We start from the raw sequence: 26,411 nt of genomic DNA on the forward strand, positions 1-26,411 counted from the left end.
TTCTAAGTGTAGGTCAAGATATGAGGCTGACTTCACAGTGTCTGTAGTATCCTTTATCTCAAGTTCTTCTGGGTAGATGCGATGTATCAAATCCCCGAAATTAGGATTGTTTAAAGATAATACGTCATCTATATAGCGGAAACTGAGATTGAAGGATCTAGCCAAACGATATTCTTTCTTTCTGATCAAATCAGCTATAAAGTCAGCCTCATAAGAGTGAAGAAATAGGTCAGCAAGTAACGGAAGAACATAAAATAACCAAAATAAATCGTACAAAGCAACTAAGGTAAATAAGCAAGTCGGACTGTACTAAAAACCAAGGGCATAGACCAGGTGTTCCGGTATGGTTAGTGTCCGGAGTTTTGCTAGTAACACCCGCCGAACTGCTCATACAAAATATTACAACGTAACTTGTGTAAACAAAACCCTGCATAATCCGATAACCTTCTACACGAGACACTGCTTAGAGTCCTCTATATCAATTTAATGTATTTTTAACCTTGGTAAACAGTACACCTATCTAGACCGATCAATTTCTAAGTCCAAAAGGAGTTCTGTTTAAACAGCTTTCATTGTTTATGAAATGTTTTATTGTATTATGGTCATACTTCCTTTACAATACTTTCGGTGTAGTTTAAATAACAATGAAAAGTACTTGGAATCAACTCTTAGTAGTCTCAAACCTATGGAAGGGGATATCTGCCGTAAATATTTTCACGCGTTTCTTCTAACTTTGTTACTTGCTCGTATGTTCTCTGTATTTTCTTTCTTTGTTAATCGAAGATTGTTTAAATGTTACTTCGTAGCATTGTGACTTGCCGTTTGTACGTACCTTTCTTTGCTTAATGTCGTTTCTTTTTCTTTAACATCTTTCTTTTACATTTCAATTATTAATTTGTAAAATACTTCTTCTAACCCTGAAAGACGTAGTTTTCCGATATCTTTCTTTGTTGAAAGTCTTAAATCAGTGATTTATATAGGTTATATATATATATAAATTATAACACTTCTTTAATCGACACGATCGACACGGTTACAAAGTACGCACTTATATTTGACAATTGTTACTCATGAGTGATTTTCCACCGGAAGATCAAGGGGTGCTATAAAAACAGGACGGGCATTTTCCGGTACATTTTTTGGCTATAACGTTTGTTTTTTAATGGCATTCAAAAATTAAGAGGATTTCTTAAGAAGAATATAAGTCCTTTTAAATCATTTAAAGTTTTTTTGGAAAATGTCGAATACTAATACGAAAATCTTGACAGGCCGAACATTTGCTGACAAGAAAATTGCGATGAAAAGAGGACATGTTGTTGAATAAAGTTCATTATTCATAAAATATTTGACAAATAATGTTTACTTATTCTTAAAACTAATACTAATAGGTACATGTCGATATAAAAATTATAATTTCATTCTGAATCAGTTAAAGTGGAAAAATCTTAACAGGACGGACTTGTTCTGTGATACGTGATTTGTGTTGTTTACTTTACGAGGGTACGGTAAGAAAACATCATATATCTGGATTTTAAAATCACAAATCCCTAGCATATTCTTAAAGCTTAAACTTTTATATATATTTTGATTTACGGTGTATATGTTTTTGAAACATGTTCAGAAATCAGCTCAGAATTTCACAGGACGAACTTTTCCTAGCAGGAAATTTTCAATTTGGTATCGGATGTGGGACAAACAATGTTATTTTTTCTCTAAATGATAAATGGCTGTCAAAAAAGTTTTACATTCGTTAAACCTATATTAAACGGTATATTTTGATATAAAATTATTTAATTTTGAGGAAGTTAAAGTGGAAATATCTTGACAAGACGGACTCTTTCTCTTACGTGATTTGTGCATTTTTTTACAGGGGTATGGTAACAAACATAACATATTTGAAATTTACTTAAGTCTGTCAAAAATATTTATCGGATTCTTAAAACTGTTAATTTGTGCTTCATTTTTAAAAATATAGATATTTGATATTAATTCAGAGATAACTCCAAAATCTTTTCGGAGTGAAAAATCTTCATTCATCGATATAATTAGACCTATAACATTAATTTACATATATGCATTCCATTATGTTATTGAGTTAATTTGTGTTACCAAGTGACATCGTGTTATAAAAGATTAACCGAATATAAACTGTGTCTGTTAATTGTGTCTGGCGTAATTGTTTGATGTATATTTAAGTAGGGCTGTCTTTAGTGCCATACCGTGTTACATATATGCATTCCATTATGTTATTGAGTTAATTTGTGTTACCAAGTGACATCATGTTATAAAAGATTAACCGAATATAAACAGTGTCTGTTAATTGTGTCTGGTGTAATTGTTTGATGTATATTTAAGTAGGGCTGTCTTAAGTGCCATACCGTGTTTTTTTTTCAGGTTCAGCATCAATTATATAAAGTCTAGAGTATTTAATTTATAGGAAAGAATAGTCCGATTTCTTTCCTTGTAACATATGTGTCAGACAAGGAGAAGACTTGTCACCTATACCCTTTTTAATGCATGCCATTGATTTAAAAGACTTTGTCAAGAATCGAAACATTCATGGACTGAATTTTTTAACAGAAGATATTGAAATTGAACTCTCTCATTTTTAAAATCTTGTCACTATATTATATGCTGACGACACGGTATTACTATCATTACTATCAGAATCCGATCTACAAAAACAACTTTATGCGCCTTATGGCTATTGCCTATTGTGGAAACTTAAAGCCAATGTTAGCAAAAGTAAAGTTGTTGTTGTGAAGTTTTAAGTACAATGTACAATGATGCATCTCTTGATACGGTTGATAGTTTCAATTATTTAGGAATATTGTTGTCAAGAACAGGTAGCTTATCAAAAGCGAAAAAGACAAACGTATAAAAAGCAAATCGAGCCATGTACGATGTTCTACATACTACAGATTATACAACTTAATCCTGGAATGCCAGTTATATTTATTTGACCGAGTTATATGACCTATTCTTTTATACGGTTGCGAAGTTTGGGGCATTGAACATAATACCGTTATAGAAAGGGTGTATCTAAATTTGTGTAAGACCCTAATGCGTGTCAAAAAGTCAATCCCAGATTTTATGGTTTACCTCCTGGGAATTAGGCAGATATCCATTGGAATAAAAATTAAACTGAGGGTCATTAACTTTTGGCTTAAATTTGTTACTGGAAAATCTGAAGCTACCTGCAATTTTATCTAACTTTGCCCAAAAAAATATGGCGATAGAATATTCTGGGTAAAAAGGCTAAATCAATATGGATGAGTGTGGTTTGTCTTGTTTGGAACAAACAACACAAAAATAATGAATCTTGGATATTATTGACAATTAAGCGAAGCCTTTTAGATCAATTTTAACAGTCGTGGAACTCAAAAGTTAAAAACACACCTGAATCTCTGAATTATAGATTGCATAAAAAAGATTTTGGAATTGAAAATTGTTTCAGAATTTGAGATGACAAACAAAAATGTTATTACTCTTTGTAGAGTTAGAACCTTGAATAATAACCTTTCCATTGAAATTGGGCGTTGACAAAATATAAGCAGAAAAATAGAAAATGTCATTTATGTATTTCGGGAGATATTGGGGATGAGTTACATTATTTGTTTAAGTGCACATCGTTTGATAGTGACAGAAAAAAATTATTCTTGCAGAAAAAATTGTTAAAAGACCAAATATTTTTAAGTCTAAGGCTTTGATAATCAGCTTCTGTTCTCAACAATTTGTGTAAACTTATGCGACAAATTACAAAGATGTTGTCTCCAAGGTAGTTCTCTAACTTTATGTATATAGAAACTCATCATGACTGTGACTCAATATTATTCCTTCCAAAACATACACAGTAATCATCTTCTTATGTATACTATGTATCTATGTAAGCTGTATTGAATTTGTTCTCTGTACTTATTATTATTGTGTCTGAGTAATAAACTATACATAGCATCTGTACAAGGTGTATGTTTCCAAACACTACAGCTTTTAACCCTATTTTATAGTCCTCAATACCATCGTCCTCACCACAATCGCAATTCACTTCTACATTTGCAGGTTTTGATTTCACCTTACCTACTTGACCCATTAGTGATTTAGGAAACATCCTGAACTCTCCCTTTTCCAAACATGAAATCAAATGGTTTGCCATATATTTTTCGTCGTATTGAATATGAAGACCCCAGTAAAGCCACTAATACAGAATTCAACCGTGTTTGTAATCGCATATAAACTTAAATTGTTTATGAATTTCTGGGATTTTGACAAGAAGCCGCGTATTTTGTTACATGTATGAGTAAATCTGTGATAACTGGATTTCCTGAGAAACTGTCAATTTATCAAATAAACTATCTAAAACATAAACCTGCTTTTCTTTTTATCTGTTTGGACTGATGTTACCAGTTTTAGTCAAATTCAAAATTTTGGCTAATTGCCAAAATCTTGATTTTTATTGCACAGCATTACTTCATCAACAACAAAACAATCATTGAAAGAAATATGTTAAATATAACCTCAAAATATAAAAGTTTTTAAGAAAAAAAAAAACTTTCAACGGTAACATTTAACTGAAACAGTTGGTATTTCATGCAAAAATGAGTAAAAATTACATTTTTTGCCCTTTTATATTGGATGCACAACCTTAAATAAAGATGTGGCCGTTACTATGGTAAAATCAGTCCTGAAATATTTTTTTTTACCAGATAGTTGTATGACACTATGGGATAACTATCTACAAAAAAGCTTTTAGACATTTACAGAGGTAGTGTGGCCAGCTAGTACAGTCATTATTTGATAATTACAGAACACTGATATTAATAATTGTAGAAATGTAAAAGAAAGATGTTACAGAAAAAAGAAACGTCATTAAGCAAAGTAAGATACGTACAAACTGCAAGTTACAGTGCTAAAAAATCCATTTCACGAAATTACATTTAAACAATCTTCGATTAACAAAGAAAGAAAATACAGAGAACAAATGAGCAAATAACAAAGTTGAAAGAAGCATATTTATGGCGGATACCCCCTTCCATAAAAACCATGTTCGGCATGGTTTCAGGCGATTTATTACTAGATATGTTTTAGATGTGAATCTATATCAACCTAATATAAAATATTACTCTTTATGAAATGTGCAAATAGATTGACCATTGTCATTTATAATTATCAAGTCATCGCATTGTTCATCATAAACAAGATCCTTTGGTTTGAACAACGCATGGTGAAAGGTGGCAACTGACGTATTACCCCTTTTGTCTATAACGTATATAGTATTTGACCTATTGCACGATATAAAAATGTTTCCATCTCCATCTGATGTTATCCCGCTAGCGCCCGTCATATTAGGACAGGTTACTTTTGAAATATCTTTTGATACAATATTGAAATATTCTACTACATCAATGTCACATTTTACAGAAACAACGGTTTTATTCAAGCTTGTGCATATTTCAAGTTTGCCTGTTAGTTGTGCGTGTGTGTATGCCTTATATCCGGACTGTGAAATGACTCTAAGTCCCAAATTCTCGCAATTTACGAATAAACTTTTATTAAGGAGTGTAATGCCAAAACAGGTATTGTTCATTTCTACTCTTCGAGTAACATGTAGTTGGTTTAGATTCCCGGCATTCAGCATTATTACATATTTTCCCGATGTAACAAAGACATTCTGTTTTTCGCATACTATGGCTTCTGGTCCATTCGTAAGACCCATTTGACAAATCTTGATGCCAGTCTTGGTAAAAATCATCAGTCTTGGATTTGTATATTCTCCGACAATAACATGATTCTCGGGAAGCAACCCAACACAACGTAATAAAATGTTCAAAACCTTTGAATTCCCCTCGGCGTAGAAATAATTTTTGCGCGCAAAAGAAAAAGAAAATCGACAATTATTTTCAGCATTGTCCTTTTCCTTCACATAAGTCTTTCTAGAATCTTTTCGTAAACATGCAACTTCCGTTACAGGTGATAGGGTTGATGGAATACCAGGTCGTAAGGACGTAATTGGTAAAACTGTGTGTTGTTCTTCTTGTACGGTAGATGATCCATTTTCCATCATATGTGTCTCTTCTTGTGATTTGTATGCAGTTGTTTTAAATCTGATTACGTCCTCAAAACTTATGTCGTTTTCCGTAACTGAAAACTGAATATCAAAAACACAGTCGATGTTATTAATCGATAGAATCATTTCTTGAACTTCTTTATCATCTTTAATAGTTAAGTTGTATAGTTCCTTGTTGACTGACAGAAAACAAGCTGACAATGATTTAAGCTTTTGAACGGTGTTAAGACTTTGTTTCTTTTCCTCAAATGATTTAGATTTTCTTGTAAAGTAATCTATTTGACTTTCTATTTCCGCTTTTCTTACATTGTATTCGCTATCAAAAAGAATCTGTTTTGTTTCTAATATTTCAAGTAAACGCACCAACTTTTGTTTCTTGTCTCTGAGAAGCATAATGAAATTTTCTCGTTTTCGATTCAACAGTTCTAAATTTTCAGATCGGTTTTTTAAGATTATATCAATTGACTTCATTGTATTTATTATCCGATTATTTAGATCAGTTTCATTTACTTTTTCAGCTATGTCCTCGATTCTGTCAAGCTTGCACGAACCATGACTATCCATAGTGCAACTTCGACAGCATAGGTTATCATGTTCATTGCAATAGCGCGTGAATTCTCGATCATGTATTGCACAGGTTAAGGATATGCCTGGTAGAATTGTAAACAGTTGTTGATACTCTCCAATAGTTATGAGTAAATGGTTCTTAGTTGATGAAAGTGCTTTGTGGTATTGATGACATTGCGTGCAATATATTTCCTTACACTGCACGCACCAAGAAGCTGCTTGGATCGGTTTATCTAGTTTGTAACAAGGTTGACAGTAACTCTGCAAAGAAAAGATTTTAAAAATCCCTATAATGATAATGTATATTTAACTGCATGAAATACATAATTGTATTGTGGTTTAATCACCGTACATCTACAAATATTAAAACAAATTAAACCTTGTGTAGATGAAGGTCAAAATCTATGTTTAGATAAGTCCAGGTACTATCAAAGTCGGCTCTACACCTTTGACTGCAATATTAGTAGAATATTATAAGTTCTAGCATTGGCATTTCTCGGGTGGATTAGCCCTTATGCGCATGACGTCACATCCGGTAGTCGTAGACCCGTACGAGACAAATGGGAGACCAATAAGGGGAACATAGGGACCCTTAGAGGTAGGAAGGAAGGGTCTTAAAGGTTGAGAGGGAGGAAATGATCTCCATAGATATCCACATTAAGTATCCTAATTAGTGTCATTATATAGTATGGTGTAAACAGATAAGTATTTAAAAAAGGGGGTGTATTATGACAAGAGTTATCATTCTTTGTTTATATTGCTTTTTTAATTCTACATTTTCATTAACGTTAATTGTCTTTTTTAATTATTTTTTGTCAATTATTTGTTTGTAATTCCATTGTCTTTGTGTAATAATGTCAAATTGAATGGGCACTTTGAATTGATTTTAAATTTTGATTTGAATTTCTTTGTGTTCAATGAATTTTGTAATTTAAATAGATGTCTCACGGATTAGACAGATGTTTGAAATTTCCCATTTTACTGGTGATTTCAATAGCCCATGTACTGATTGTTAACCTTTTTCATTGCGCTTTGTGAATACATTACAGGTGTAAGGACGTGTTGGGTAATGCTTACCTCTCGGACATTAAGTTTTATCGTTGTTTTCATTATTTTTGTTTAATTATGTATAATATTTTGTATTGAGTTTGAAACTTTGACTAACCACTAATGATTATTCTGAAAATTGTAAAGTTTACAATTGATGTTTACATTTGGAACGTTAATAGACTTTGAATGGTGTATTGCCTTTCATTTTTATTATAGTTAGATTTTTAAAGTCGACCATTTCATCACCTATTACAAACACACAATTTTTTTTTTCATCGATTTTATCCGGGTAAACCGATTTCTTTTTTTTTTAATATATATTTACAATATTTACATTTCGCGTGTACTTGATTTGACCTCCGTTATGGGGTTCTATTGGGTAAACCAGTGATTTGTTGATTTTTTCTCTCTCCATATTTTCATTCGTAGTTTGTTTCCTACGCCCTTTTTTTGTTTAAGTTTGAGACTTGAGTGCTCGTTTAATGTTTTTCTTTTGTTATTATAAGGTGATTAAACTTTTTACTGCTATAGTATGTTTTCAAGTTTCTTATACTCAAACTCAAACCGTGTTATGAGGCTCTATCGGGTAAACATATTTCTTTTTCATACTTTCAATGTTTACATGTTGCGTGTACTAGGTTTGACCCATTATAGGGGCAAACCATTGAACTATGAAATTTTATGAACTTTCTCTCCATATTTTCATTCGTGGTTTGTTACCTTCGCCCCTTTTTTTGCTTAAGTATTGTGGGTGTTATCGGTTTTGAGCTACTTTGTCTTGTAAGTAGGTCTTTTTTTTATTATAGTTTTATTTTACAACAAGATTTTTTTCTTTTATATTTTATTTACAATTCATATTTATTGTTCCATTCATCGGGGTGTCGTCTTTTTTTCAAATCCGGGTTCTGCTCAATTTTCTGTTCAATAAACCATTTTTTATTTCTTCCCCATTTAGTAATCTTGTGACATAACTACAGCCATATGCTTTGAGAAAAGAAAAAAAACAAGATACTTTGGTGAATGGACTACGCAAAGACCCTTACACTTCGATGAAAGGGCTACGCCACAATCGATCCAGGATGAGACTCAAGAAAGCTTGCCCAAGGACCCAGCTGACGAAAACTTTTTATACACCCGAAAGACGATCCGCTTGCTTTCTACGTACCCAAAGGATACTTGGACCACCATTACATGCCGTGGGCCCATCCCTTTACCAGTGTCATAGCAGGACCCACCGGAAGTGGAAAAAACGATGTTTGTTCGCCGATTCGTACAAAACGTGAAACACATGATAATGCCTAGACCCGATTGGATAATGTGGTGCTACGATGTGTACCAGACTATTTAAGGAACCATGGACGATATCGACTTTGTACAAGGACTCCCTGACCTTGACACCTTGGATTACCATAGAGAGACACTTGCTTGTTCTAGACGATATGATGAATTCGGTCACTGAATCTATCTTGCATCTCTTCACGAAATATTCTCACCATAAAAATATAAGTGTCATGTTGCTGGTTCAGAATCTGTTCAACAAAAACAAGTGTCATAGAACCATCGAGTATGCCACAGCCAAACCCCACGGATATTTATTGATCAACATGAAACAGGGCACTCCCGATAATTTGAGATTGAGAAGCAACATTTTCCCATGAGAAATTCAGGATGTGTTCTTGGATGAAAAAAGTATATGTGGTCACTTCTTGGTCGACTCGGAAAGGAGATGGACGCACCTGGAGCAATAAAGATTTACAAGATAGTTCCCTGTCGAGGGATTCATTTAGAAAAGATCACCAGACGTGATACCATACACGTGCAATGGACCACAGAACGTGCACAATGCAAACCAAAAAATGAACCGTCAAAGGAAAAAGAGGTCCCAAAAGACCTCGTGGTAGACCAGCTGGAGGAAAGAAAAAAGCCAACCAGAACACAGATGTGACACCTGTAAATGGAATTTTATAGAGAGGATTTCGGAACAAAGATCGTGCAGATGAATTAAGAATTACAACATCAGAATATCAAATACAAGTAGAAACCAGTGCGGAATATCGTGCATCCTTGTATAAGAAACAAAAGATCAACTAGACGCATTGGAAATATATGGGCCTGAAAGCAGGTCAATATCTGAATAAATTGGTGGGATAAAAGAAACAAAAGTTCAATCGGATCAAAACGCAGGGTACTAAAAGTCGGTGCAGATGTCATGCGAGGCTAACAAATCGAGCGGAAGAAAGTTGCAAAAGTTCAACTAGATGAATCATATTGGTCTACGATACCAGGACCTTATACAATTTGCTACATGTAATGTAAAGAAATTTTTTAGACGATTAATTTCAAGCATGATTTATTTCATTATTGTGTATGTCTGTTTTCCATGTCTGATCTTTGTTCCTGGATTACATTATTTTGATTTCCGCTAGAATCTTGGTGCCGATGATTACTTATTAAAGTTAGCCTCCAGTTGCGATCACTTCTAACCTCTCTTAAATTCTGTCAGAATCTGTCAGGATTTCTGTTATACGACTGCAGATAGAACAGAAATCCCGACAGATCCTGACAGGGTCTGACAGAGGCTTTCCTGGGTCAGGACACATTTTGCCCTATTCCCTGACAGATCCTGACAGAAACAGTCCTGGGTCGTGACAAATAAAATAGAAAAGCTGTTCTAAAGTGTCATACTACTGGACAGTTTATGAAACTAAATTTTTCTATTCTGTGTCACGTAATTTAGAACAGAAAGTCCGCGATTAATAAATGAAATTGTGTGACTAATGTCAATTAGCTAACCCGATTAGGAAACACATCTTGATTTCAAAATTTACATTGAATTTCCAATTATATATATAGAGAGCCCGTCGTGATCATCATCCCACAATCACTCGATCGTTATTCATGTTCCAATTTTCGTCGATCGATCCAGTCACTCATCATTCAAAATGTATCATTGTTTACATATATACTTTTTTACATTCTGTCATACATCTGTGATATTAATAAAATCAAATTATTTTATTATAAAATTAAAGGTCTATGTTTCTGTTCTAAGTGTAAAAGTCCTAACAGATATATTTCATATGTTTGGTAATTTTCACGAAGTTCAAGATTGACAAAGTACTTTTTGAGTGAAAGCTACTTTTAATAACATAAAGGTCACAAATCATTCTAAAAATTGTTAAAATTGACAAGTTTGCATGAAATGGGTAACTGATACATAAATATTTCGGTTAAAATTCTTCAATATGCCAACGATTATGAGTGATAACAGTTCCAATTTCCCTAAATAATCTTATATGAAGAAAATGTAGAAACTAAAAATGTTTGTTTCATATCAGTGACTGTGACACCTTTATGTCACTAAACATTCTGCAAAATATATGAGTTTTCTTTTTCATGAGATTCTAAGACTATTGACTAAAATGCTTATTTTTTCAACACAACTATCATGTGGGTGACTGTCAAAATTCTACAAAAATGTAATATTCCAGCATATGTATGAGTGAGGGTCTAAAATAAATGACTAAAATGCCATTTTTTTTTTCAATATAACTATCATACAGTGGCTCTGACACATTATTTGAGTCAATATTCTTTACAAATGTCATATTCTTGCAAAATATATGAGTATGAGCAATTTATTTCCATGAGTGTCTAAAATTAATTACTAACATACTGATGTTTTCAATATAAATACCATGCAGTGGCTTCAACACATTAGTTTGTGTCAATTTTTTTTTTATAAATGTCATTTTCTTGCAAAATCCATGAGCGCGAGCACTTTTAATTTCCACGAGGGTCTAAAAATGATGACTGAAATGCTATTTTTTTCAAAATAACTATCATGTGGTCGCTGCGACACATTTTTGTGAGTCAAAATTCTTTAAAAATGTCATGTTCTTGCAAAATGTATGAGTGCCCACACTTGTAATTTCCATGAGGGTCTAAAATTAATGATTAAAATGCTAAATTTGTTTTCAATATAACTGTTATATAGTAGCTGTGACAAATTAATTTGAGTAAAATTCTTCAAAAATGTCATATTCTTGCAAAATGTATGAGTGCGCACACTTTTAATTTCCATGAGGGTCTAAAATTAGTGACTAAAATGCTAAATTTATCAACATAATTATCATGTGGGAGGCTGTGACACATTTGTTTGAATCAAAATTCTTTTAAAAAATCTTATTCTTGCAAAATGTATGAGTGGGAGCACTTTTGATTTCCATGAGAGCCTAAAATTATTGACTAAAATGCTATTTGTTTTGTAATATAACTACCATGTGGGTGACTGCGACTAATATATTTCGGTCAAAATTCTTCAAAATGTCTAATTCATTCACATTGTATGAGCGTGAACACTTTAAAGTTCCATAAAGGTATAAAATTTCTGTATAAACTATTTAAAAATGTCAATATATATAGGTAATCTGTATCATACCGGTGTCTATATCTGCAACTAAAAATTTAGAATTTAGTCCAATTTTTTAAAACATGGCAAACAGGGGCGTAGCAAGTACGGCAGGCAATAACTTTTGTTGGTACTGCATGCCGTACATTAAAGCTGGGTAAAAATTTGAAAAAATCAAGTTTAAACATAGCAAGGCTTTCTTCCCGTCGTACGAATCGGGATTCGGGTGCTACGCCTTTTTTTCGTCATCACGTACATGTACTGTATGTAATTCAGTCAGAGAAGTATTTTCGAGCTAATGACTGTCAGAATCTGTCAGGAACACTTCTAATCCACGTTTCTGCTCTACTTATAACATTTCCTGACAGGAGGGTGTCAGGACCATGACAAATTATGGCAGAACTTGTCCGAAGCTCTGACAGACCCTGACAAGGCGTGTAGAGGTCAGAACAGTTTCTGACAGTTTAGAACTGTTCTATGACAGCGAATCCTGACAGGATCGAAGAGAGGTTAGAAGTGATCACAACTGTACCTATTTAGAAGACAACTATATTTTTACTTCAATTTTAATATGTTTTTAAATAACGTTTTTTAATTAATTTTATTTCTTTTCACTTTTAATTTTCGTTGATAATTTTACATAGAAATCGAATTGTAACCTTGATCTAGTTAAGATAAGATAGTCGTTGTTTGGTCATCTAGTACATGGAACTAATTAATTATTTTGATAGCGGTCAGCAGCTTAACATGTTTAATGATCTGTATCAGACAGACACTGAGAAAGTAAAAGTTCAAATTGGTAATTTGGGGAATTTTCCGTTACATTTAGGTTAACTGGGTTTATTAGTTCAGATTCGGCTTATAATTTTTTTGAGTTAAAAATCAGGGTTTGATCGGTAAAGATTGTATTCAAATTTGAGAATGTATATATTGTGTAAATAAACGTAGTATTAGCAGGATCGTTCTTAATCTAAACCATGGTCGTAGAAAAAGATTATAGGTGTCGTTGTCTAGCTTCATAATTACATAAATAAACAAAAAATCGTAAAATCGCCTCCAGTGCGCTACTACTCTGCTCCATTTTCTGGTAGCAGAGCGTGGATAATATGGACAAAACAGACTTATCGAAATCGTATCGAAATTATAATTCATAATCGGAATTAATATTGACATTTAGAGATCGTTAATCGAAAATGAGCAATTGAGAGCTAGATCTTAGAAATTCCAGATCGCGATACCATCAAAGAAATAAGACAAAAACTTACAAATGCATAAGAAAATGCTATGAACATTATGGAATTATTTCATGACGAGTACAAGAAGAGAAACGAAATATTAAATGTGCGGAAAACAGCAAAAGAACTACAACAAACGGAATTAGAATTTTCTGAAGCGATAAATGAATGTCAAAACGTTTTGATAAGTACAAAAGACGGTTCTAGTGTTTCATCGCGTGCCTCGAACTATAGAGAAGAAATTAGATAGACAAGATGTTCCAGTTGCCGATGATAGTCACAATAGATATGAACTTACAGATGACATTGGACAATAAGCAGATCGAATTAATCATGACATACCAGTTGAAGTTCAAAGTGACAATCGTATCGAAATCGGAAATGACATGTGGAGGTTGAAACGATTTGCGATTCCAATATTTTCGGGTGACAAACGAAGTTATGAAGCATGGAGGGCCGCCTTCATGTCGTGTATGGACAAAACACCAGCTACACCTGAATATAAACTTTTGCAGTTAAAAAAATACTTATCGGGAGAAGCATTAAAAGTGGTCGAAAATCTTGGATATTCGGAATCAGCGTACGTGGCTGCAAAAGACAGATAGGAGCGTAAATATGGAGGTAAATGACGACAGATCGCACGTTAGAGGAAGATAGAAACTTTCAAACCGATTCGAGTGGGAAATTCAAGAGACATTGACAAATTTGTAGATTTAATTGACAAAACTGTTTCAAACCTAAAGGATGCGGGTCATAGAGAAGAACTTGGTAATGGATCGTTGTACAATAAATTACCTGAGTATATGCTTGCGTAGTACCATAGATGGGTAGTCGAGAAAGGGAAACCGGAATCAATCGAATCGTTAAGAGAGTGGATAATTCAGGAAGGGGAATTCCAAACTATCGCGAGCGAAACTTTCCGAGGATTAGACAACTTGTGACTCTAGGCGTCCGAGACCAGGTACAAACAGAACGTTCGTCGGTAACACTGAAAACACAGACAGAAATGCTTGTAGACAACTATATAAAGTATATAATGAGCCGCGTGGTGTGTGGAACTGCGAATTGTTCAAAAGAATGGATGTGCAAAAAAGGTGGAATGTTACAAGGGAGCATAAACATTGCTATCGTTTTTGGGAGATAATCATCTCGGACAAAGGTGTCCAAGAAGTAGAACATGTGGAATCGATGGTTGTAGGGAGCTTCATAATAGAATGTTACATTATGAGAGGACTAAAAACTTTAATCAACGCAGGCGAGTGGACAATAACAAGGTGCACAGACATTCAGAAATATTCAAAAGTGTTACAGAGCCGAACACTGAAGGGGAGTGTTAAAAAAGAACGTTAATCGCTAAAGACCGAGAAAAGGTAAATAATGTAATTTTAAGAACTGTACCAGTAATCGTCAGAAATGGCAATCGAAAGTTGTAAGTGAACGCACTACTCAATGATGCTAGTACAAAGACTTATATTAATTCGGATGTAGCTGCAGAGTTAGGTCACCATGGACAGTTACAAACTATGACAATAAATGTTTTAAATGATGAATGTGAATCGTTTGAAACAATGCCAGTTGAGTTCGAAAGTGAAAGTGTGAATGGCAGAACAAGAAATCGAATCGTAGTTTTCACGACAAACAAGGTGACCGGGAATATGAGACCCATAGATTGGCGACAGCATAGTTTTAAGTGGGAACATTTACAGGTATACAGTTTCCGGACATAGGCTCGAAGCCTAAAGTTGATATGTTAATTGGTTTGGATTACGCCGATTTACATTATTCGTACAAGGATATTCATGGTAAATCAGGCGAGCCGATAGCACGATTGACTCCCCTTGGATAGACGTGTATTGGGAATCCAGACACTAATGATAATCTGACACATTACAATTACACATCTTCGTCGGAAGTATAAATGAATCGAATGTATACGATTAATTATTAAAGAAATTCTGGGACATTGAACACGTCAAACCGATCGATAAGAATGTTTGTTTGTTGGGGTTTAACGCCCGAGCAGCAATATGTCAGCTATATTCGGGCGATGAACATGAAATGATGATGAAATGACGTGGCATCTTTCCCGACACGGTGCACCACTGTGGTTTGCGGTCAGGTTTTCCGTATTATTGCCTGACAACCCCAACATGTAACACGCCAGGGGTACCCCATTCCACCACCTGGGGCACACAACCCAGTTGCTCTGTGGGCAGAGCGCCCTCGCCCCCGGCTAGGGTTCTGAGCACTATTTAGTCGCCTTTTACGACAAGCTTATCGCTGCGGCAGGCCTAGTCTTTTGACACCACCCGGACCTACACGGGGGCGATAAGAATGAGATGTTAAGTGCCGAAGATAAACAAGCTGTCAAAATTGTTGAACAATCAATGTGTTTCAAAGATTGTCGCTATGAAGTAGCCTTGCCTTGGAAGAGTGACCCTGCTAATTTGCCAGACAATTATAATATGGCTTATCGCAGACTTGAGAATACTGAGAAGAGGTTAATTAAGGATACGACTGTGAAGAACGATTACGTTAAAACTATTGAAAAGTATCTTGACAAAGGTTACGTCTGTAAAGTGCCAGGCGAAGTAGAGGTGACGAAATCGGGAAAATGGTATTTATCACACTTTCCAGTTGTAAGACCAGACAAGGAGACTACAAAGACAATGATCGTATTCGACGCGTCCGCAAAGTGAAAATACATCGTTAAATAGTGTCATTCATCAAGGTCCAAAATTACAGAGGGATTTATTTGTTGTTCTATTGCGATTTAGAAAGAATCCAGTTGCGAGCCGCGGAAACCGTACTTCATTCATTTTACATTGGTGATAGCATGGATTCAGTAATGAATGAACATGAGGGAATATTATTGTATAATCAATTGTCGGACTTATTGTGTAAAGCTGGAATGTACGCACGCAAATGGTTATTAAATTCAGAGACAGTGTTAGAATTTAGTCCGATGGAAGATCGCGCGTCCGAAGTTAATCTTGACGATGGCACTTTGCCTACTGTGAAAACCTTGGGAATTATGTGGAAAGCGAATGTAGATTTATTCACGTTCAATGTGAATCCTCCATGCGAGGACTTTGTGTACACAGAGCGAAATTTCTTGAGAAAAGTGGCTATGTTATTCGATCCTCTTGGATTTATTTCGCCGTACATAGTGAGAGCTAAAATGCTGCTTCAAAAAATGTGGTTAACTGGATATAATTGGGATCATTTACTAGATGAAAATTTAATGTGTGAAGAAAAATCTTGGTTTAAAGAGCTTAATGATCTGAATCAAATCGAAGTTCAAAGGTGTTTACAAGTTGTAGATCTAAATGAGGAAATTATTCACACTAGTATTCATACATTCGTTGATTCGTCTGAAGAAGGGTATGGTACCGTTTCGTATATGCGAATCGAGTATAAGAATGGATTAATTTCGACAAGAATTATTGCATCGAAATCGAAAGTTGCACCAATTACTGCAGTTAGTATTCCGAGATAAGAGTTAATGGCCGCTGTTTTAGGATTAAAACTTGCACTTTCCGTTGCGGAACCGCTCAGAATACCGACGGAACAACTTGTGTTTTGGTAAGATTCTATGGATGTTTTACGGCGGATACGTGGTCGAAGCAGAGACTTCAAGCCGTTTGTCGCGAATCGCATTGGAAAGATCCGAGTCCTACACAGTGGCGCTACGTACTAAGAAATGAAACCCCGCGGATCTGGTATCGAGAGGCAGTGCTGTAAATCAGCTGAAATCGGACATTATATGGTGGGAAGGTCCAGACTTTCTATCGAAACAAGAATATGACTGGCCTGAATGTCGTATTTACAAAGGACTATCGTGCAACAAAGAAGTTAAAAGCGCTAAATCGGGTGCTAAATTAGAGACTGCTAAGAACAGTGAAAATATTTACAATGAAAATTGTGTTTGTATCGGAGAAGGATTGGCGTTAAAATCCAGAACATCATTCGAGCTGGTTGAGAGTCATTCGTGTTCGTTCATGGGTTAACAGATTCGTTGAAATTTGTAGACTTACACGTGACTTACGTAGAAAAGGTGGACTTAGTGTAGATGAAATTATAGAGGCAGAGACTCAAATTGTGCGCGACGCGCAGAGATGTGAATTTCTAGAGGATTATAATTCGATTATGAAAGAAAAGTAAGGGCAGTAAATTCTAAGTTTAAAAACGAAAATCTATGAATATGGACTACTTAGATGTGACGGGCGTCTTCAACATGCAGATTTCTTGCCGTATGACACTAGATATTCTATAATACTTAAGAGGATAAGTCGCGTGACAAGACTAATCGTGAAATACTACCATGACAAAGGTAGAGATGTGTGCGGTACAAATCAAACATTATCCATGATGTCAGCTAAATATTGGATTATATCCATCACAGAGGAAATACGTGAGTGCGAAAATGAGTGCTATACGTGTCGTAGGAGAAAGGCGAAAACAGCAGAGCGTGATGGCTCCTTTACCGTTCATTCATTTCACAACGAAAATACATGCATTTGCGCGTATCGCAGTGGACTATGGTGGTCCGTTTATAACAGTGCAGGGTCGAGGAAAGAGACGTGAAAAGAGATGTGTGTGTTTACTTGCGTGCTTGGCATCGAGAGCCGTGCATTTGGAAGTTGCCTTTGAAGTAGATACTGACTCTTTTCTAAACGCGTTTTATAGAATGGCCAGTAGACGTGGAATACCACAAGAAGTTATTTCGGACAATGGAACAAACTTTATCGGTGCAAACAAGGAATTACAGGAACTAGTTTCACTATTAGATAAAGACAAAATATGTGACAATACGTCGAATAAAAGTGGCATTTCAATCCCCCTCTCGCGCCTCACTTTGGAGGCGTACATTAACCGATGATGATAGCCGGAAAGAAAGCAATTTATTCCATATTAGGAAATGCGGACATTATAGAGGAAGAGTTGTTAACTGCATCTATCAGTGCTGAAGCACTCATTAATTCGCGTCCTCTCACATACCAGTCGGCAGATTCCAGAGATGACCTGCCGTTAACGCCTAACCATTTCTTATATGGACAAATCGGAGGAGGTTTTGCACCAGAGACCGTTCATACAACTGACTTTAACCCATGTAAACAATAGCGTCGAATTCACATTTCTGGCAAAGATGGATTAAAGAGTTGCTACCAGGACTAAATAGAAGACATAAATGGACTGACACTGAAATGGACTTGAAACCCAATGATATTGTGTTTGTAATGAATCCCAATCTTCTACGAAGACATTGGCAGTTAGGCAGAATCATCGAGGTGTACCCAGGAAAGGACAATCATGTTCGAGTCGCCAAAATTAGACTTGGACAAACTGTTTTAGTGCGACCAATTACCAAACTGTGCCCGTTGGAAGTTAATTGACTTGAATTTAACGTGAAATAACAATAGATAAGCAGTGACTTTAATTTTCTCCATTTACATGGACTATCGCTATACTTATGGATTATAGACTATCAAATATTTTCATTTATTTTGTTTTATTTTTATTTGTGTTGATTGGCTAGGCTCAATCAAAAAGGGGAGAATGTTTAGAAGACAATTGTATTTTTGACTTCAATTTTCATATGTGTTTAGATCACGTTTTTTACTTAGTTTTATTTCTTTTCACTTTTAATTTTCATTGATAATTTTAATCGAATTGTAACCTTGATCTCGTTAAGATAAGATAGTCGTTGTTTGTCTGGTCATCCAGTACATGGAACTAATTAATTATTTTGATAGCGGTCAGCAGCTTAACATGTTTAATGATCTGTATCAGACAGACACTGAGAAAGTAAAAGTTCAACTTGGTAATTTGGGAAATTTTCCGTTACATTTAGGTTAATTGGGTTTATTAGTTCAGATTTGGCTTACAGTTTTTTTGAGTTAAAAATCAGAGTTCGATCGGTAAAGATTGTATTCAAATATGTGAATGTATATATTGTGTAAATGAACGTAGTATTAGCAGGGTCGTTTTTATTCGAAACCATGGTCGTAGAAAAATTTTATAGTGCTCGTCGTGTAGCTTCCCAATTACATAAATAAACAAACAATCGTAAAATCGCTTCCACTGCGCAACTAATCTACTCAAGTTCCTACATACCTCATTTTGTTCCATGTCACTCGGTACAGCAGTTTCAGTTTCTATATTTTCTCCTTCGCTGTTTTCCTCGAACTTTAAAAATAAAAGTAAAAAAGTTATGCACTGTGAGCAGTCATATCCGAGTGTATAAAATACCATTATATGTCCTTGATAGTTAAGGTTCAACTGTTTATCATTCATATAGTACGTCAAACATTAGAGGACAACAAACTGACTTGGCAAATGTTTTCGGAGTTTAAATGAATTATAAACAAGAAGTCGGTAACAGCTAGATTACGTAATTTTATTGACTATCAGCGTTACTGAGAGACGAAAAATGCAACGTCAATATCTACTTTTAGATATCTAGACAAAAATGCAACAGACAATTTGAAATAGTTATCTATCTTTTAAAAGAAACTATATATAGTGGAGCGGTTTAAGTGCGAAAAATTAGATTTTTGTCACCTTCCCTCCTTGAACAACTACTTCTGCTTCAATTGATTTTCATAAAAAAAGACACAAAACAATGTATGAAATAAGAAAGGCAATTTATAAAATTATGAAATGACAAAAAATAAGTATATAACGGACATCATCAAAACACAATTGTATATGATATACAATAAATCTAAAATAATCTGAATTGTAAAGTACTTTAAGTAAATAAAAAGCTCATGAATAATATCCGCGCTGAAAATCAAAGGTTAGGGGTAGAAAACCGCCATAAACTGACCACTACAAGTAAACAATGGCTAAAATTCATGAATAATTAATTAGTACACTGCTACCACCCTACGAAGAAATATCTTAAAATGAACTTGAATATACCATTGACTTTTTAGGAAAAAAGTTCCACGTTTGTGTTTGTTGGGTGAATAAAATTCTTAAAATAAACCCCTTTCCCCGGGTTGTCCTCTCAACTAATAGATCAGATATAATAAAATTACGATGGAAAAAAGACAATAGTATTACAATTTAATTCTCAACAAGTTCGACAAAGATAAATGTTCTTTGTTGAGTATGTGTTAAATAAACAAGAGTTTATTACTTTGTTTTCACTTTGTAAACATTGACAGCTTTCCCACCTTTTGACACAAACGCTAACATTTTTGTTTTAGAGTCATAACATATGCGACTTGGTATACCAATATCATTCTTATCACCAAGAATGGCAGTCCAATTATTAGCTTTGCAGGTGTACTCATAGACTGTTTTGCTTACATCACATGATATATAAACGTTTCCGTTTTCGTCTTGAGACACACCATTGGCTCCAAGTATTTTCTCGCAAGAAATTGTCAAACTCGTGTCAGTGAAATCCTTCGTATCTATTACACGTACTGCAGAATACCCTTCCTTAACATATAGCACCTTGCCATCTTTCGTTCCACACATATGAAGAATACCTTTCTCTGACTGAGCTATTGAAGCTAATTCGCTTTCTGTTTTGATGATAGTTACACCTCGTGATTCACAGTTCACTGCAAGTATATTACACGCAGCTGCAATTCCGTGACAATCGTCATGCATATCTATCGTTTTCAATTTTTTCAATGATTTCCGGTTGATAAATTCATAAACTAGCAAGCTTTTTCCAGATGTAATTGCAAATGTTTTGCTCGAAATTGCAGCAATTGATACCGGTTTCCCTGGTAACTGACACTCACTTATTCTGTTTCCATATTTTGCATAAACAAGCAAACGCCTACCCGAACGTTCTCCTAGAACAATATCTGTTCTACCATTTGGGAGAATGCACATACAACGAATATCGGTATTCCCGCTTTGCCAGTCTACATGAAAACGCAAGAAAAAGTCCAAACTTGGTTTTTCATTCACCATTGATGTAGGCAAATTTTGTGATACACCTTCAATATTCGTCTCAGTATCTTTGTCGGTCACAGTATTTGCGTTTGCTGTGCAATCATGTATTGCTTCATTTATTTCTGATAGTGTTTGGTCTTTCGTGGGTTTTTGATTTGCAATATCGTCCAGACGTCGCTCTTCAGCTTCCTCAGTAGATGAACCTGTTTCCAGTGGATAACACAGATCAAAGTCACAGTTTTTTGTGTTATCAAAGTTTATTTCAGCTGTAAATGCAACTGAATCGCCGTCATCAACAACTCCAAAAGAGGTTTTACAATCTAAGTCAATGTTCTTTAATTTTTCAATTTCATCTCCCAAGTTAGACTTACAAGATTTGCTGAAAGATTGTATTTCTCTTTGAACTAAAAAATGGTAAGAGGGCACCGATTTAAGTTTATTTAAAATTTTAAAGGACTGTCGTTTTTTTCGCAATCGCATCTCGAAATTAAAGAAAACATCCTTCTCGCTTGCTAGACTATTTTTACTTTCATCATACATCTGATTAAGTGTATCAATATGTTTTTCAATAGTCGTCACCAGCGTTTGAATCACATCCTTGTGTCTTTGTAATTTACTTAATATTTTCATATACTTTTTCTCAAGGCTCTCCATAATGTCAGATCTATTTTTACAAACATCTTTTGAAAGGTTCATCATGAGTTCAATATTATTAGCCGTTTCAACTTCAGCATCCATCCACTGGTTTTCAATGTCTTGTTCTGCAATATTAGTTACATTACAATCACTATGGTAGGTTTCATAACATATGTAGCAACAAGGACATCCATGCACATTACAGATATCGGTAATTGTCTTTCCATGCATTTTACATACTATAGAAACCTTTGACAGGAGCTCTGACTCCTGCTCATATTCTTCAATGTCTAAATAATCGTGATTACGAGTCCAATTTAGGACACTATGATAAGCAACACATGGATCACACAGCCCTTCTCCGCAGTTGATACACCATTTAAGCGCTTGTAGTGTTCTTCCTTGCTGTTTACAAGGCTGGCACGTTGTTACGGTCATATTGTACTGTAATAAATTAATACTTTCATAAGATTTTCCCTGCTGACGATATTGTAGTACATGTATACTAAAGGTCAAACGTTAGTATCTTATAGAATCAGAAGTCACATCTTACTAATGTGCGTATCTTCAAACACGGTAGTGCTACGCAAAGTAAAGACGTATCCATTTTTGTCAAGGAAGCTATTTATAGCCTGAACTTGACTTACAGATCGTCGGCAAGTGGGATTCATTGCCACATGGAACTGCCTAAATATTCCGCGGTCTGTTCTCTTTACCCTCCCCCTTTACACCTTGCAAATTTACGTTAGTATATCGCTCCGCCGCCGATCAATATGTGATGCTTTATTTTTCGTAAGAGATGGAAGTATTATGACATCAAAGCTTTTGTGATATTTGTTGAATTGCAATATTTCTATGATTATGTGCTTATCTTAAACTATTTGTATTTTGTCTTAGCGAACAGGACTATTTTTTTCTAATTGACCTGACGCAGGTCAGACACGGTAACTCCAAAAACCGAAAACAATATGGCGTCAGCAGGACAAGTGACTAATTTCAAAGTACCGACGCCATATTGATTATTATAGACTTTCGTTAGGTATCTAGAAAGTGCTGGAATACTAATAAAAAACTTATTTGCAAGTGTGTTTAAATAACACAGTGAGCAATTATACCACCCACAAACGTGTTTTATTGAGGTTTTATGATTTTCAATCTGGTTTTCGGTTAACACCGAGGTTTTTGGTTATTCGAGCAACCCGGTCAAACATTCACAAGATGTCAGAAGTTTTTAAATGGACTATTTTTGTGCTGGGACACTATTTAGGCATGAAACAAAGTTCATGATTCTCAAGTGCCTGTACGTGTCATCTCTGAATAAAAACTACAAATATGAAGTCTGATTTTGTAGCACTTATATGTTGGCAAAACATAAAAGTTTCTTGTATTTTAATATAATACATATCGGTGAAACAATTATGCAGAAAAAAAATGAAAAAAATGCACATACATTGTTGAAGACAGACAGGTATAAAACACTCTGCTTAAGCGCATTAATGATTTATCACAAAAAGTGGTACTCATGGGGTATGGGTTCACTAGTAACCTTTTTGTTTTGGAAAGTAGAAAAGATGGCTTTATATTCAAAGTGCATTTGTTATATAGAAAGACAAAATATTTCCTGTATTCACTACATCTCTTTATCCTTGCCTTTCCATCTTGATTGGAATCTGAAATTGCTAAAATATATGAAGTACAACCAAAGGTTTTTTTTTAGTTTAAAGATTTTTAAACTGCATAGTAGTTTTGATAACCTTTTGTATCCTTGTTTGAATTGAAAAATTTCCTAGAGAAAGGTAATTATTTATTGTAAAAAAAGTATATAGTTTGACATTTTCAACTCAGGGCCTAATATAGACAATAATGGCAAGGACAGGCTTTAGTAAATTCTGTTTGAAAACTAACAATATTGACATATTTGTTCATTTCATCTATTACAAATTACTGTCAAAGAGAACACAAACAAGGAAAAGTTTTTTCTCTCATTTCTCCCTTTAGATTAGATCATTTGTCAACCTAGCTCCCTTAGTCCATAGGATTCATTTCTACTTTATGCATCTCCAACCCGAAATTTCAAAATGTGGATTTTTTCTTACTTTGAAAATCAATATAATATTGATAGTGATTCACAGTGGAGATCATATTTTTGAAGAAATGCTGGTTTAGGTGTAAAGTGTCAAGAAATTTGAGGACATAAACGTACACAGCCAGAAATACCAAAAACTATAAAAGAAAGGAAGATCCATAAATGCATTACTGAACAAGCAGTATTGATATGCATTTCATTAAAACAGATGGTTCTCCTTAAAATGACTAAGTTTTTTTTAGCTTGCAATTCGGTTACATGAATATTTTTGAGGTCTTCCTTGACTCAGTGCCTCAGCACTTTGATATTCTATTGCAATGAGCATTTTGTTCAAAGTTTGGAACAAATAAAATCATCATCCGCATCGAGTTTTAACAACTGTTTTTCGTAACGATCATGAATACTCGGAGGTTGTTGCTTTTTTAAATTGTTTAAATTCAGCCTTTCAGTGTAACAATAATGCACATCCAATCACCTCTTTTGTTCGAAAAAAAAAACATTTATGGATGAACAATTATGTTCGTTAAGTCTTTAATTAAGGTCACATAATTTCTGACAATAGCCCATTTAAGTGAGACATAAGTTTGTACATTACAGGTGTTAAAGTTATAAAGTGTCCAACCTATTAATAAAGTGTTTGTTTACCGTTTAATGAAACATATATTCTCGTAGATGAAAGATATTTATTGTTACAATGCAAAAAATCCGGTTTGTTTCAGATTTAATATGAAGAAGTTTTGCTATACATTTCAGTTTTCAATTAGTAAAAAATATTCAGTTCTCAAAAATAAATATTAAAGAACTCTGAATTTGTTCAGACAGTAATTCTAAAAAATAAAAGAAAATGTCACAATGCTTTATATGGCCATAAATGAGCCCTTGTAGTGGTGGATTCTTTCCTTAAAATGGAGATTTAAAAGAGTGGGGTATAAACACCACAAGATGTACATAATTAAATATTGTCCTGAAAAAAAAAATACCGAATGTGTAATCAAAAGGGGAGAGATATCGCAAATGACATGCCGAAATCAGGAATAAAACAGGAAAATAAAACTAGCCATTATGTTCCTAACTTAATACGGGCATAAATGAAATTAAATCAACGAAAAATATCTGTAGCAAATATCCCGTCAAGGACATAATGTTTAATATTCAAATTGTTAATGTAGGATTCGAGGGGGGAAATCTTTGATTAATTTCAGCCCGAAGTAATAAAACATTGGAGCGAAACAGGTCTCAGCTGGTCGCGCAAGATGATTTAAAGAATTAAGATTTGCTAGTGGTTAAACACTAAGCCTACAAAGGAATTAAGTTAGATGAATGTGGTTTTAGCACAAACAATGATTTGTAGGATATCCTGCCTTGCTTTAGCTAAGTTCTAAGCTAACCTGACGAGTTGAAATTGTTATGAAGCTTCCAAAAAGAAAAGTAGGATTTAAAGTGCATTTACTTTTAAACTGCCCACAAAAACTTCAGTGCTACGAAAAAATCTCCTCATTATCCACATAGAAAAAGAAAACAATGCATTGTTCACTACCAATTATATAGACAATTGCTATTTCACATCTCTAAATTCTTCAGGATTTAAACTTCCTTCTTCAACTAAATTTAAAGTGTAATCTTGAAAATAAGATTATTTAAAACTGACATTTCCACTCTTCTAACTCTTCCAACTCAAGATGCCATCCCACCTCGTTCGGAAATCCCTAATCCCTATCCATATCCAATAGAATGTGAAGTTTACCCCATACAAGGACTATAACCGATTACTCCCTTCCTTGAACTACTTTTAACATATTTTACATTGAAATACTTAATATTCATATCTTTCGAGACCTGTTTAAAACTGTTTTATCTTAAGAAATTCCCTATTTTTACAAATAAATGACTTGATAATATGAATAAAATTTAACTTACTTTTTTCTGAAAAATGATGGTCCAAATGAACACCAAATGTTCAGATAAGGATTGTAACGTGGACAAGTTCAAAGTGCGTACGTGTGATAAACATGTGATAATATTTTGTTGCAATTTAACTACATGTATCAAATCGCTAGATAGGATCAGAAAATAGTTGCTTGTCTCATTGATACAAAGAAATGAAATTTTAGACAGGTGAAACCTGAATTATCAGCTCATATACCTCGATATAAAAAGGTTTTAAACATTGAATGAGCCAACACTCCAACTCCGAGTAACACAGGTAATCGGGATCATCAATATCATCAATGCCTAAATTAAATGTGTATTGTATTCTTTTATATATAATTGTATTGATCTTATTAATCCATTGAATGTTACTAAAGTTGCGTTTGTTATTGACTGCGAGATATGTAGTTTATAATGTTCATTATGATATTAGTAGTACATGTGTTGAACATGACTGTGATTAAAAACTTTTGAACATTACACTGTCGGTAACAAAATATTTATAAAGTG

At 34.3% G+C, this 26,411-nt stretch overlaps 1 protein-coding gene across 1 annotated transcript; it reads right to left on the reverse strand.

The window, feature by feature from the left end:
• Nucleotides 1–4,486: 4,486 nt before the first annotated feature.
• LOC148628023 (uncharacterized) lies at nucleotides 4,487–25,969 on the reverse strand. Its single transcript, XM_088583362.1, has 4 exons — nucleotides 25,890–25,969; nucleotides 20,648–22,330; nucleotides 19,445–19,516; nucleotides 4,487–6,892 (listed from the first exon to the last, which is right to left on the reverse strand). Exons 2-4 carry the CDS (start codon nucleotides 22,322–22,324, stop codon nucleotides 5,117–5,119), a joined length of 3,525 nt encoding a protein of 1,174 aa, XP_088439488.1. The 5' UTR covers nucleotides 22,325–22,330; nucleotides 25,890–25,969; the 3' UTR covers nucleotides 4,487–5,116.
• Nucleotides 25,970–26,411: the final 442 nt, after the last annotated feature.

Source organism: Perna viridis, chromosome 1 (assembly GCF_037379345.1).
Source record: "Perna viridis isolate PV_CMFRI_1.1 ecotype Kerala chromosome 1, ASM3737934v1, whole genome shotgun sequence".
Classification (NCBI taxonomy): Eukaryota; Metazoa; Mollusca; class Bivalvia; order Mytilida; family Mytilidae; genus Perna; species Perna viridis.

Excerpts from the sequence above, each read along its gene's own strand:
- LOC148628023 (XM_088583362.1), bottom strand. The coding sequence starts at position 22,324 with ATGACCGTAACAACGTGCCAGCCTTGTAAACAGCAAGGAAGAACACTA. Across the intron at positions 19,517-20,647 it reads ACGTTTATATATCATGTGAT|TTCGAGGAAAACAGCGAAGG; the intron begins GTAAGCAAAACA and ends TTATTTTTAAAG. Across the intron at positions 6,893-19,444 it reads GTGACATGGAACAAAATGAG|AGTTACTGTCAACCTTGTTA; the intron begins GTATGTAGGAAC and ends TTTTCTTTGCAG.